The following is a 15,254-nucleotide window of genomic DNA, read 5'->3' as shown; positions in this document are numbered from 1 at the left end:
GCTGGCAATGGTATCCTTACTACACCCAACAACTCGTTCCACCGAACTGAACAACTTCAAATGGCACGAATAACAGTGGAGCTAACAGATAGAGTCGGTGCCACCGCCGCCGCTGCCTTGTCACGGTACACGCGGCGTCACGGTGGGAAAAGTCTATCGTTTGATATAAAATGTTTGGCATAAATTTAAATTTGTGACTTTTAAATACTAAAAACATATAAACAACAAAAATTTTGATGTTTGCTGTTTTTTTACTTCTTTGTTTTGGAACATTGTTGAAGAGAAAAACATATTTATTTTTGGCAAAATAGTTCGGGGTTTTTTTTTCAAAACCGGGAATTCCCGGAATTGAAAAAAATAAAGGATTTGGATGTGGAAATTAAGATTTGGATGTGGAAATAAATGAACAGTTGAATATTTAGTAATCGATAAGAATTTTGAAGCATTGAAATTTGTGTTTGGCATATATCAGCATTAATTTAACTTATTAGGGAGAATTGATAAAATTTAAGTTTACGGATCCGCAAAATGCCCAGCGCTTTAAATATTTTCTTTTTCAATTTTATACATTTTAAAAAAAGACTTGGTATTATATTTACGTATATTTTTTTTAAAATTTAAACTTGAAAAAATATCATATTTAATTATTTTTCATCAAACACAGGAGCAAATCAGGACAAAAGTAATGATTTAGGACAGCTGTTTAATCCTTTCAGGCCTGAATTTAAAAAAAAAAATTAATGATGGGAAAATGATTCTTTTGATCATACGAAAATTATAGGCTAGTTTTGGAAATTTCAATATTTGGCCTGAAAGGGTTAAGCCAATTTGACAAAACAATTAAAACCCCGATTTCCAAATTTATTGCTCTAAAATCTCCTGTACACATCAGACTGAAGTCCCAATTTTCACCAGTTGGTGATAGTGACTTAAAGAAAAATTTTAAAATATGTTTTATGTAAAACATAAGATTCTGAACTAATCAAACATTTATCATTAACTGGTATCATTTTATTTTATTTCGCTCCTTGTTTTTTTTATAGAAATTTTGTAAGCATTTGTGGTCATGTCACATAAACAAATTATATAGGAAATTACTATACGAAAATTAGTTTCCAAAATTTCCCCGGGATCCCGGGAATTTCCGGGATTCAAAAAAGAATTTCCCGTTTCCCGGGAAATTCAAAACCCGGGAAAATTGGGCGCCCTAATTTCTACGACATAAACCTTGAAAAATATTTTCAATGGCCTTAATTACCGTAAAACCCGAATTTGCAATTGTCTTAACATTTTTATTAAAAAATGCAACGTTTCCGAGTCGCTTTTATACGATTCTGAGAAAAAATAATCAAAACATTGATCTAAAAAAACAGAGAAACAGACAATGAAATATAAACCAACAAAAAATTGTTTTTTATGTATCACCCTACCAGAACACGTTTTTCAATTGCAGTTATCTCAGAAACTTATTTTCCGATTTTCATTGTCAAAATATAAATAATTGGTGTTATTATGTCATCGCCCGAAAAAAAAAATCGGAAAATTTTAAGACCTGGCTCAACAATTCAACGTGTTGTCTTGACTTTTTGGCACTTTTGACAGGTTGATTTCGATTTTGAAATTGTACAAATGTTTGAGACTTAAGCTTTAAAAAAGATTACAAAATGAATCAAAAATTGTATTTTTCTAAAGAGTTAAGATACTTTTTTATTACCTAGAATTTTGCTGAATACACCAAGTCGATCAGAAAATTCTTTCCCAATATACAGAATTTCTGATACAGTGTGGCCACTCAAATCCCATATTAAAAATTTTGACTTTCCAGAAATAGTAGGAATATCTCACCAACATTACTTCCAAATAAATAAAATAAACGGTTGAAAATTATGTAAAAATAGTAATTCAACAGCAAATTTATTTCAAAAAAAAAATTTTTTTTGCGTTACGTAATAAAAAAACGGTCCGCAAATTGAAAAATACAAACTTTTTTAACAACAGGTAATATTTAACAATACCAAAATTAATAAATTAAAATTATGAAAAGAGCATTAAATTTGCTGTTATTTTCAAAACAAATTGAGTGAAAATTGAACAAAATACAAAGTTATTCAAAAGATAGAAAATTAATTTTAACTTTCCCTTTTTTTTTTAAATAAAATATCGCAAGGTTCCGAAAAGGATCACATTTCACAGAATCTACAGGGAAGGATGGATGCGTGGACATACCGTACCAAACGCTCAAATAATTTATATTGTTATTGCCTTGTGGATGGTATAAATGTTGAGAATTGTCTGCTTTTTTCAATAAATATATTTTCTAAATTTTAAAATTTAGCGTGACATTTCAAAAGGTCTAAAACGCTTGTTATTGTTGTTCATAGATGTTAGACCTCAGGATTTAGAATTTTGTTATTATTCAAAACAAAAAGCGCAAAAAGTTTCAAAAATCATTTGTTTTTTAACCTTGAAAATCAATCCTTTAGTTTCCGAGATATCGTTATCCGAAATATGGGGTCTGATTGGGAGACAAAAACTTATTTTTCACAAAATTAAATCTTAATCTTTTGAAAGACGCGTGTTTTGGCGTTTCTTACAAGTGTCATTACAAAGTGTGTACAAACTACACGTCTGTACCTCAGCAGCCAATTTCGGTAGCAATTTGGGATGCTTTTTCTTCATGAAATATTTTTAAATTGCAAAAAAAACATAACAACATGTTTAGTTTAAAATTCTTGTACCTGTAAAACGGTACACTTGATCAAAAAAAAATGTAAAAAAAGTAATTTTCGCATGAAAATTTGTCATGCATCATAAAATTAATTTTAAAATTTTGTATGACCAAAGGTTCAATATTTTCCAAAAATTAACATTAGAAAAAAAACATAACTCCGGTTCCAAATTTTGCACCATTCTAAACATTAGCACAAAAGATTCCTTTTTCGTTTTCGTTTTACGGAGCAAGGTGGGGGACGCGGCCTCAAGTCAGTCCAAGTCCGGTTTCATGTGGAAAAAAGGGTAGTGGCCGAACTAGTATTGCATACCAAATGAACACCACCGGAAGATATAGGGGATCGGGAGGGGGGAGGTGAAAGACAATTAGTGTTGGTGTGAGTAGTAAGAACTTGGATGACTTGAGCAGTTACGGTAATCTAAGTTTAACACTGAATAAAGAAAATCTGAAATTGTGATTCAAAGTAAGAAGGCCCGGAATAAATTAAATTATTAGTTAATTAAATAAGAAAATGTAACTAATCGGAGATCTATACAAAAGAAACCTATGATGTATTCCAAATTTAAAGGAAATAAAAAATACTAGAGAAAAAAAGATGAAAACTAACTGCCGACCTGTCACGTCCGTCAATAGATGTTACACTTCGTTCAAATCAACTAATCATTTCAGTCCAATTATTCATCGACGGAAAACTATCTAACTTTAATCAACAACCTAAACTAAACTGTCTGAAAATAAATTTAATCTCAAATCCCCGAATGTTTTATTATAACGCCAAATAAGGTAAAGGATCTTGTTTTTAAACCAGTCTTGCCGCTTCCAAAAACCAATAAACATAAATGAATAGTTCATAAGTTGAACACTAGTAATTAAGACGACTATTTCATGCCTTTCATTTCATTAGGGCATAGAGCTTTGCAAACAAGAGTGCATCTCTATTATACCTTATGTAAACTGTCATTTGAGTGAAGGAGACACACTCCTGTTCACAAAACCCATGCGCCCTTTTGAAATGTTAGGCTCCATTTGATCGTCAAGGCTCCAGTAGACCCTCGATTCGCAACAATGGTCGATACAACCATAATCCGAAAACCGTTAGTTCAACAGATTAACGAATTTTGTCCGATATCATCGCACTATTGATTGACCGAGACTCTATGGAAATTTTGACATATCAAAATGCTACGTAATAATAATTTTTTAAAATAAATTTCAAAATCTATTCTATCCTACAATGCCTAGAAGAGGCCTCTGTTTCTGTTGTGAGTAAGCGCTGGTTTCAGAGTTCATTTTTCAATTTAAAAGGGGTGGGAGACGACTAATTTGCTTCATGAACTCCTACTCGGCCTTGGGACCACCTCTTAAGACACTGATGGCTCCTAGCTAGGAATTAAACCTAGACACAGCGTCGAGGCCCGCTTCGCAAGGCAAAAATGTTGGCTGGGGGGAAGTGATATTATCACGAAATTTTATTTTAAAGCCAACATTGCTAACGGCGTCGAGGTCCTTACTCATGCCCAAGGCATTAGCACAAAAGATTCCTTTTTCGTCTAAAAAAAAAAAAGTAAAAAAATAGAAAAAATCGAAAATTAAAAAAAAAAATGCGTATCGTGGGAAAATATGAAAAAAACCCTTCTTGATTAGACTTCTATTTCCATTGAAATTTTGATGTTCTTTGAAAAAAATATGTTTGATTTTTCAAACCATTTTTGAAGGGGGGCGACATAAACTTTGAAAAATATTTGCAACGGCCTCAATATTTTTTTTTTCACAAATTCCCATCTATTAAACATCCTTTAGACCAAAAACGGTTCAAAATCCCGATTCCTTCAAACCTCCCAGCAGTATATCACCATGCACGCCAATCCTTGTGTCACGTAACGCTACTTCCGTCGACGGTTTATTTGCCTGCCAGTTCCACATAGGACGGGCTAAGACTTTGACCGAAAAAAAGGAAAATAATTGTATTTATAGGAAGCGGATCGTAAACAACAAGAGCGGGTATGTCCGTTGGTCGCGACGCCGCCGGCAGTCACATACGACTCATAAATAAGTGGCATGTTTATTTGCTTTCATCGACGATGAACGACCGCCGTTCTTTGGAAAGGATTTTTTGTTGTTGTACTGTTTGACAGGACGAAAATAGATTTTTGGGGTTTACCAAGTAAACAAGAATTACGGTTGGTTTCTTAAAAAGGAATAAATTGATATCGTTTTTGTTACTATTCATTTTTTTTTACATTTTCTCATGAAGCAAAAAAAACCTTGCTTGAAAAAGTCCAACAATCCGTTTGTCGCGGCGCAATTGAGCGAAAGTGAATAACACATCGCCCCAACCAATCGACCGACCGACCAACCAAAGCTCAAACTAAAAATTAATAATTCATGCTGGCATGCCCACAAACTGTTCAAAGCTTTTAATAGCCTGGTCCTGAAATCCATTTCCCTGCCGAGTGACTGGCCGATAGTGGCTAGTGGGTGGTGGGGTTTGCTATGTGCGCCCTATCCTTCAGAATGAATTTTCCGACACAAACACACTTTTATACGGGCGGAAGCGCAGGAAATGGACCGGGAAATTCCTGATGTTCCGTTCTGTGATCCAGCACTCACACACATACGCCCCCTTTTCAATATTTAATGGACCACGTCGCCATCCTTGCCCGAGCCCCCTGTCGGCGTGTGTTTACGAACGGAACATTGCTTTTCGTTTTTTTACTTGTGCTGTGGAGCTTTGCATTAACGATCGTCCTTCGTTTTTTATGTGATTTAGAGTTAAAAAGAAAAGTATAGAAACGAACTTTCTTTAAAAATCAATTTACAATTCTTTAATACAAGCAACTTGAATATTATGGTAGCGTGTCCCAAAAAAACACGAAGTCGAGGAAATCAGTGTGCTCAGCTCTCAAATGATAGAAAATCATGTTAGAAACAACTCTTTCATACATGAAAACTTTCGGAAAAATCGTTTACCACGTTCCCTGAGCATTTTTTTGAAAAAAGTAATTTTTTTCGACAATTTCACTAAATATGCTTAGAAAAAAATGGAAAATTTCAAATGGCCTATGCCATTAAATGATGGTCTGTGGTCCAATAAACAAGTTAATGTATCGATTTGGCCTTTTGAAACTTTGTTTTCACTTTCCCGGTGAGCAACTCTCTACGAAATCGGCCGATTTCGACCATTTTTATTTTTTTGTATTTTTTTTATTTGACTCAAACTTTGTGGGGGCCTTCCCTATGACCAAATAAGCTATTTTGCGTCATTGGTTCATCCATACAAGTCTCCATACAATTTTGTCTGCTGTCCATACAAAAATGGTATGTAAATATTCAAACAGCTGTAACTTTTGAGTGAATTTTCTGATCAATTTGGTGTCTTCGGCAAAGTTGTAGGTATTGTTGAGGACTTTTGAGAAAAAAATAGGTACACGGAAAAAAATTGAAAAACTTTTTTTCACTAAAACTCAATTTCCCAAAATACATATTTTTTGATTTTTGAGATTTTTTGATATGTTTTAGGGGACAAAAACCCGCAACTTTTGAGCCATAGAGAAACATGGTCAAAAAATCTGCCGCCGAGTTATGATTTTTTGAAAAAAAAATGTGATTTTTGGATAAAAAATCGAAGTTTCATGCAAAAACAAGTTTGACATTATTTTTTAATGCAAAATTGAATTTGCAATCGAAAAGTACTTTACAGATTTTTTGAATAAGGGCTTCGTTTTCAAGATATAGCTACCGAAAGTTTGATTTTAGCGAAATATTTGCAGTTTTTCAATTTTTTAAAATTAGTGACCGTTCCTAAAAATATATTTTTTAAAAGTTCAGAAAATTTGCTATAAAATTGTCCAGAGACATTAAAGATTGGACCTCGGGTTGCTGAGATAGAGCCGCTTTAAGAAAAAGAAACACGAAAATTGAAGTTTTCTTAATCTCACCAAAATAACCCACCATTTTCTAATGACGATATCTCAGCAACTAATGGTCCGATTATCAATGTTAATACATGAAACATTCGTGAAATTTTGCTAACTTTTCGAAAAAAGTATTTGAAAATTTTTGAATCAAAACTAGCATTTACATGGGGGTAATATTAAATGTTTGGCCCTTTTAAAATGTTAGTCTAGATTTAAAAATTTTCAAAACATTTGTTTCGAAAAGATCGCAAAATTTCACGTAGCAAATTTTCTGAACTTCTCAAAAAAAAAAAATTAGAAATGGTCACTTATGGTCACTATTTTTAAAAATTGACAAACTGCAAATATTTCGCTAAAATCAAACTTTCGGTGACTATATCTTGAAAACGGAGCCCTTTATCAAAAAATCCGTAAAGTACTTTTCGATTGCAAATTCAATTTTGCATTAAAAAATAATGTCAAACATGTTTTTGCATAAAACTTCGATTTTTTTCCAAAAATCACTGTTTTTTTTCAAAAATTCATAACTCGGCGGCAAAATTTTCTGACCATGTTTCTTTATTGCTCAAAAGTTGCGGATTTTTGTCCCCTAAAACAAATCAAAAAATCTCGAAAATAAAAAAATACATATTTTGGGAAATTGAGTTTTAGTGAAAAAAAGTTGATAAAAAAAATCTGCAATTTTTTTTCCGTTTACCTATTTTGTGCCCAGAAAACACACCGTGGCATTATGAAGGAAAAGCACTCCTGCAAAAAATGTTTTCGAGAGCTGGGAAAAAGTCATACAATTTTACTTTTTTTTTACTTTGTTGATCGTACTTCTAGATACGAAGGTACAGGCTATCAAAGCTTAAATTTTATGAAAAAAAGAGTTTTTCACAGTGTCTAATTAGCCATCATTTTTCAACTCGCAATACTTCATAAAACTATTGGTTCGATTTTCAATGTTAAACAATAAAACTGGACCAACATTTGGAAACGTGGTTACACTTGATTAAAAAAATCGGAATCGTTCTGTTCGTACTGACAACCTTTGGATTGTGAGAGGCAACCACGCTTACCCATACACCACGGATCCCGGTGATCTACGAGGTCGAATTAGGAAGTTCATTTTGCGAATGATTTATCAGGGCTGTGGAGTCAGAGTCGGTGGGTTCGGGTCTTTTTGGGAAGCCTGGAGTTGGAGTCGGAGTCGGAGTCGAAAATTTCTGATTATCCGGAGTTGGAGTCGGAGTTATCTTAAATTCAACAAAAATTATGTTTATTTTTTATTTTTTTGTATTTGCTGTAAAACAGATTAATTTACAAAACTTCTTATATTTTGAATTTTTTTTCAAGTTGCATGCGCCATTTTTATTTGTTGCCATTTTTATTTTTTTTAGAGATCACTAAATGATAACCTGTTAATCAGCTCTTACCCAGCTATGTAGTATCATCATAGCTAAAAAAAACAATATTGGGTTTGTAGTCCTTTTGCCAATATTTATGTACCCTTTAAACTCAAATTTGACCAAATTTAATCTAGTTCTTTCTGAAAAAAGTACACACACAGTCATCTTATACCCCGATAGTGAATGTCTTGGTGGTTTTAAGTAAATCAATGTTCAGGAAAAAAGTTACGAGGTACATCAAAAAATATAAATAATAATCACTATTTATGGAAATCGAAAACAAAAAAATCACTGACAGGATAACTCTTCCAACAAATATTCAACGATTATAACAATCTATTACTTGGAACTCAACATGCGCATTTTGTTTATAACTTTGTACAAAAAATTAAAAGTGTCTGAGAATGTTGATCCTTAGGCAAACTATTTTGATATTGTTGCAAATTATCGTTGAACAAATCTCAAGATTTCAGGATAGGACAGGATTTCAAGATAAAAAAATATCCGTGACCTAGAAAATATTTATCCTGTGGATTTTTGTTTTTTATCCAATTCTAAGTTTTTTCATATATTTTCATGGAGGCGCACGACCATTCATAAAGCTTCGTTTTAGGTGAAGATGCAAGAAGTATCGCGCGCCTCCTTTTAAATAAAAAATCAAATAAATCCAAAATTCCGAGGTAAAATATTTTTTTTGCAATTCCGCTGTGAAACTGTCAACTTTTCCTGTCCTTCTGAAGAAATGAAACGGCCTACTTTTTCCTACTAAAAATAACAGAATCGAATAGCAACACTTTTCAAAATAAATGCTGAAAAGTTCTACTTTTCAGCACTGAAATGAGTGCTGAAAAGTTGAACTTTTCAGCACTTGTTTCGAAAAGTAAAACTTTTCAACATTTTTTTTTTATTTAAACGATTTATTGGAAAAATACATGAAAATTTGACTTAAAATTTCACTCAATGGGTGTTTTTTGGAATTGCAAAAAATGTTGTATGGAACTCGTTGCAAAACTTGATTTTTTCAACACTCGTCGTATTTATCCAACTCGGTGAACCTCGTTGGATAAATGTACGACTCGTGCTGAAAAAATCCTCTTTTTGCAACTTGTTGCATAAACTACTATTAGGTAACGAATATTTGAAAAGGATCCCTTAAGCGTTCTTACCACAAAGATTTTTTTAGATACATTGATTTGTAATAATAAACTTCTTCAGCCTTGGCGTGATGTCCATGTACGTCTTAAAAATTTCAATGAAGCTTTGAAAAATAGTTTCGTTTAAAATTGTTATTTAAAAATACAAGGTGACTATGATAGTCACTGTGCTTCTTATAAATGTCAACTTAAAAGTGAGCAAATTGAATTTATATGTTAAATCAATCATTAAGGCTAGCTTTCTTTTAATGATCATTAAAACAAACAATTTAATATTTTTGCTTTCAATCAATTTAATGAAAACTTCAATCCAGCAAACTATTCTTCTGAAAATGCTTTCAAAACTGGCGTTTTTTTATTTCTGTTTCAATAACGGCTAAAACTAGTTTTACAAGAAACTTTTTTCCGGTTTTTTCCACTTAAAGAGTTTTTAAATATCAATGTTTTCGAAATAATAGTAAACTAACTTTTGAAATATTTAAAAATATGTGGAGTTGGAGTCGGAGTCAGCTAGAGTTGGTGGACCGGAGTTGGAGTCGGAGTCGGTTGGATCTGAAAGCCGGAGTCAGAGTCGGAGTCGGCTAATCCCAGAAAGCCGGAGTCGGAGTCGGAGTCGCTTGAAATATGATCCGACTCCACAGCCCTGGATTTTATAGCCTGTTCTCAGTAAGGGGAGAAAGGCAATAAAATCCAATTCAACTATAAACCTTAAAATAACCCAAAAAGTCCCCAACAAAACAACCCAATAATTGTTGAGTCAGATCGGCTTCATTTCCTTTCCGGCTAAATTCCGCCAAACAAAGCGCCACACTCGCTAATCTTCAACTAGACACTAAATTAAGCGTCCCGGGCTTAGCTACCTAGATAAGGCTTTAAATCACCTGTCGATAAGCGACCCTTGACGTTCTCCATCTGTTTCTTTTTTTATCAGACTTCGCGGGGGCAATCCAGGCGTATTCACAGACCCCGATAACGAAAAATAAGTCACCGCTTGCAACTCGGTGCTGCTGCGTCACCATGACAAAATTCGACCATTTTTCAAGTCTTGCCTTTTTTAAGGGGGGGAGCGAGTATCATACGATCGCTTTTGAGCAAATATTTGACTCGTTAGTCAGTTTTGTTTGCTGACACAAATTTGAATGCGTTTTTTCGACGGCACTTGACCAAATAAATTTTAGAGAATTGGCGATATGAGTTGCCAACTACCGAATTATCCCAAGCGATTAAGAAAGGCTTATCAAACGGAGCTTAATCTACCAGAACTCACCTGTGGTACCTGCGTGCTCTTGCCGGACCCGGTTTCGCCGACCAGCACCAGCGTCTGGTAGTGCTCGAGGCAGTACAGGATCTGGTCGCGGTAGGCCCGAATCGGCAGCCGGTCCCGCTGGGCCGCTAGGTTGAGCGATTGGTGGGCGTTGAACACGAACGAGGTTACGTGATCATCGGCCGGGGCGGCGTCGCGTTCTGATGAGAAGGAATCGTCATCTGGAAGAAGAAGAAAAATGACCGAATAATTAGTAAACAAAGACAAATCAAATTTAAAAGCGAGTGACAAACTCTACTAACTATTCAATCACAGCCAAAATCGACAGGATTCCCAGAAAGACAAACACAAACAAAATGGAATGACGCAACCTAGAGAGACACCTGTTAGGTTAATTCAATTAGAAGGCACTAGACCAGGTCGGTCATTCACAGACGGATAGACAGTCACCACTAGACTAGCAGAGCTCTGAAATGCTGGAAGGTGTGGGTGCGACTGCGGAAACGAAGCACGATGCGATGGTTCGATCGTCTCATGGACTACACAATGATAAGAGTTCGGTAAGGGTGGTCAGGGGTTCTAAAACAAACAGGTTTTTTTTGTAAGTATATTAGCATTTTAACTTTCAAAATGCTTTATTATTTTGAAAAGATCAATTGAGCAACTCTCTACGAAATCGGCCGATTTCGACCATTTTTATTTTTTGTACTTTTTGATTTGACTTAAACTTTGTACGGGCCTTCCCTATGACCAAATAAACTATTTTGCGTCATTGGTTCACCCATACAAGTCTCCATACAATTTTGGCTGCTGTCCATACAAAAATGGTATGTAAATATTCAAACAGCTATAACTTTTGAGTGAATTTTCTGATCAATTTGGTGTCTTCGGCAAAGTTGTAGGTATTGTTGAGGACTTTTGCGAAAAAAATAGGTACACGGAAAAAAAAATTGCAGATTTTTTTTATCAACTTTTATTTCACTAAAACTCTATTTCCCAAAATACGTATTTTTTTATTTTCGAAATTTTTTGATATGTTTTAGGGGACAAAAATCCGCAACTTTTGAGCAATAGAGAAACATGGAGTTATGAATTTTTGAAAAAACAGTGATTTTTGGAAAAAATCGAAGTTTGACATTATTTTTTCGAAAAGTACTTTACAGATTTTTTGATAAAGGGCTCCGTTTTCAAGATATAGCCACTGAATGTTTAATTTTAGCAAATTATTTGCAGTTTTTCAATTTTTAAAAATAGTGACCATAAGTGACCATTTCTAAAATTATTTTTTTGAGAATTCCAGAAAATTTGCTATAAAATTGTCTAGGAGACATTGAAGATTGGACCTCGGGTTTCTAAGATAAAGCCGCTTTAAGAAAAAGAAACACGAAAATTGAAGTTTTCTAAGTCTCACCAAAACAACCCACCATTTTCTAATATCGATATCTCAGCAACTAATGTTCCGATTTTCAATGTTAACACATGAAACATTCGTGAAATTTTCCGATCTTTTCGAAAAAAATATTTTGAAAATTTTTAAATCAAGACTAACATTTTAAAAGGGCCAAACATTGAATATTACGCCAATTAATATGCTAGTCTTGATTTAAAAAATTTCAAAATATTTTTTTCGAAAAGATCGGAAAATTTCATAAATTTTTCATGTATTAAAATTAAAAATCGGACCATTATTTGCTGAGATATTGTCATTAGAAAATGGTGGGTTGTTTTGGTAAGATTAAGAAAACTTCAATTTCCGTGTTTCTTTTTCTTAAAGCGGCTCTATCTCAGCAACCCGAGGTCCAATCTTCAATGTCTCTTAGACAATTTCATAGCAAATTTTCTGAACTTCTGAAAAAAAAATTTGGAAACGGTCACTCATGATCACTATTTTTAAAAATTGAAAAACTGCAAATATTTCGCTAAAATCAAACTGTTGGTGGCTATATCTTGAAAGCCCGTTATCAAAAAATCTGTAAAGTACTTTTCGATAGCAAATTCAATTTTGTCAAACTAGTTTTTGCATGAAACTTCGATTTTTTACAAAAAATCTCTATTTTTTTCAAAAATTCATAACTCGGCGGCAGATTTTCTGACCATGTTTCTCTATGGCTCAAAAGTTGCGGATTTTTGTTCCCTAAAACATATCAAAAAATCTCAAAATCAAAAAATACGTATTTTGGGAAATTGAGGTTTAGTGAAAAAAAAGTTGAATAAAAAATCTTCAATTTTTTTTCCGTGTACCTATTTTTTTCTCAAAAGTCCTCAACAATACCTACAACTTTGCCGAAGACACCAAATTGATCAGAAAATTCACTCAAAAGTTACAGCTGTTTGAATATTTACATACCATTTTTGTATGGACAGCAGCCAAAATTGTATGGAGACTTGTATGGGTGAACCAATGACACAAAATAGTTTATTTGGTCATAGGTTAGGCCCCCACAAAGTTTGAGCCAAATAAAAAAATACAAATAAAATCCATTTCCGGTTTTGGTAGAGAATTGCTCAAATGTTTGATTTCCAAAAAAACATTAATTTAGGAAATTTAAATTTTTTGCATGTTTCAAAGCAGCGATTCTCAACGGAGGTAATTAAATTTTCGTTGAGAATCGATGTATAAATGAAAATATACAACTTTTAAGCTTTTACTTAGCAAGGGCAAAAATTATTTGGCAGTGTTGCCATTTTTTTTAAAATCATGTTAAATGAAAAACTAAAAAAAAACACAGCTAAAATATGTTGTTTATTTTCCTTTATGCAAAACTAAATTTTAAATTAAAAAGGTACTGTACAGAAATTCTGATAAAGTGCACCATTTTACTTAGTGTTTTTTTTCCTTCTGTTGCTAGGCCGAAGCAAATATTTTGCAAATTTTATGTTGACTGAAAAAACCCTACTAAATCGACCTGAAAAATCAGGGAGTAAACAAAATATGTTTTCCAAAAAACTTTAGTATTTTTATAGAAACAGTGGTCTTATCAGCTAAAACAATTACAAACAGTTTTTTTTCCAAAAACTATAACTTTTTCAAAATTTTGCAACACTGCCAACTATTTTTTGCCCTTGCTCAAAAGTTGTCTTTTACGACTATAAAAAATAAAGTTTTCAAAAATAATTTAAATGCGCATTTTTATTTTGTTGGAAAGTGAAGTAAATAAATTGGTAATGGGTAATGTTTAGAGTGTACCTACTTTTCCAGATTTGCTCTTAGCTAAACATTCAACTTTGACGAAGATTAAAAATACATGAGAAATTTCCATATTTAAATACCGTTTTTTGCACGGACCGCTGTCAAATTTGAATGGAATCTTGTATGGACGAAATAATGACGCATAATGGCTTCTTTGGCCCCTAAAAAATTGAGGGCAAATAGAAAAAATACGAAAAAAAAATTCTAGAAATGGCCGATTTCTTACAGAACTGCACAGAAAAAAATAATGTAAATTTGGAAGCTGTAATTTTGGAAGGTTGAATATTACCTCTTTTATGATGTAATTTTACCTCAATTTAGACTGAAAAAGTGACATTAAACCAGAAAAGTGGTAAAATTACACGTTTCCAGAGGTAAAATTACACCTTTTTTCTGACATAAAAGATGTACCCCTTCCCAGATGTAATATTACCATGATTTTTTTTTCTGTGTGCGTAAAGCAGAAAAAACGGAAGACCTCAGAAAAAAACCTAATAAAAAAATATTATATGTGAATATTCACATCAGAAATTATGAAAAAAGTATTCGAAAAAATATTTTGTTAAATTTTATTATCGCAAAAAAAATATTATCGTGAAATTGCCATTTGATGCTAAAATTCTATTGCAGTCTTTGGTATTCTATATCAAACAAAATCATAGATTTTCAGTCAGCAATATTGAATTTCCTTTTTTTTCTTTGAATTGAACAAAATCAATAATGTTTTATTTATAACTTGACATTTTACATTGATTTCCGATATTCAAACAAGTTTGCGAAAAACCTTCACTTTTTTTTTAATTCGATATTAAGAATATATCTGTCAAAAAACTACAAAGTAAAAAAAATGGTAATATTACATCTGGAAAGGGGTACATCTTTCATGCCAGTTAGAAAAAAATGTGTAATTTTATCTCTGACAATGTGTAAATTTACCACTTTTCTGGTGTAAAGTCAATTTTTCAGTCTAAACTGAGGTAAAATCACTGAATAAAAGAGGTAATATTCAACCTTCCAAATTTACACATTTTATTACTGTGTAGCATTTTGTTTTTAGAAGTTATGGACTGTATCAAAATTTTATTGGATTTGCTATTTGTTTTTTAACAAATTGAATTAACAGTTGAAATTAAACGTTTCAACTTAGAATCCCTGATTTTCCATTTAAAATTACACAATCCAGCACAGATAGCTATGTATTATTTCCCGCTGATAACGCAATATTTGAGTGAAACAACACTGGCCACCTTAAAAAAAAACTAACACTCAACCACCATCGACCAAGAGCGGAGCGAAATATTCAACCGGTCTGTGACAAAGTTCATCCAACTTGGTGACCAATTTGCCAATTTCCTGATGGCGCCACGTTTGCGTGATTTGAATCAAACTGATGGAGTTCGATGACGATGGAAATCAACCCGCTTGCAGAGGCCAAGGTTAGAAAAATCAAACAACTAAATTCAATTTACTTGACACTGCCGCTACTACCTGTGTAGAACGTGCAACGAATTCGTGACATGTACGTACAATTACTGTGGAATCAATCACCAGTTAGTACGGGAAAATGAAGAGAAAAAACTTCTATTATCTGGTCAAGTAACTATTCA

At 33.1% G+C, this 15,254-nt stretch overlaps 1 protein-coding gene across 4 annotated transcripts in view; it reads right to left on the bottom strand.

The window, feature by feature from the left end:
* The window catches only part of LOC120422956 (probable ATP-dependent RNA helicase DHX35), a 50,050-nt gene that overhangs the window by 17,506 nt on the left and 17,290 nt on the right, over positions 1-15,254 (bottom strand). For all 4 annotated transcript variants that reach the window (XM_039586542.2, XM_039586540.2, XM_039586541.2 and 1 more), the window contains exon 3: positions 10,461-10,678. In XM_039586542.2, the coding sequence (XP_039442476.1) occupies positions 10,461-10,678 (218 nt within the window). The remainder of the gene's footprint in view (positions 1-10,460; positions 10,679-15,254) is intronic.

The sequence above is a fragment of the Culex pipiens genome, chromosome 2 (assembly GCF_016801865.2).
Source record: "Culex pipiens pallens isolate TS chromosome 2, TS_CPP_V2, whole genome shotgun sequence".
NCBI lineage: Eukaryota > Metazoa > Arthropoda > Insecta > Diptera > Culicidae > Culex > Culex pipiens.
Note: the sequence above shows the minus strand (reverse complement) of the source record. Positions and strands in the feature narration are given on the sequence as shown.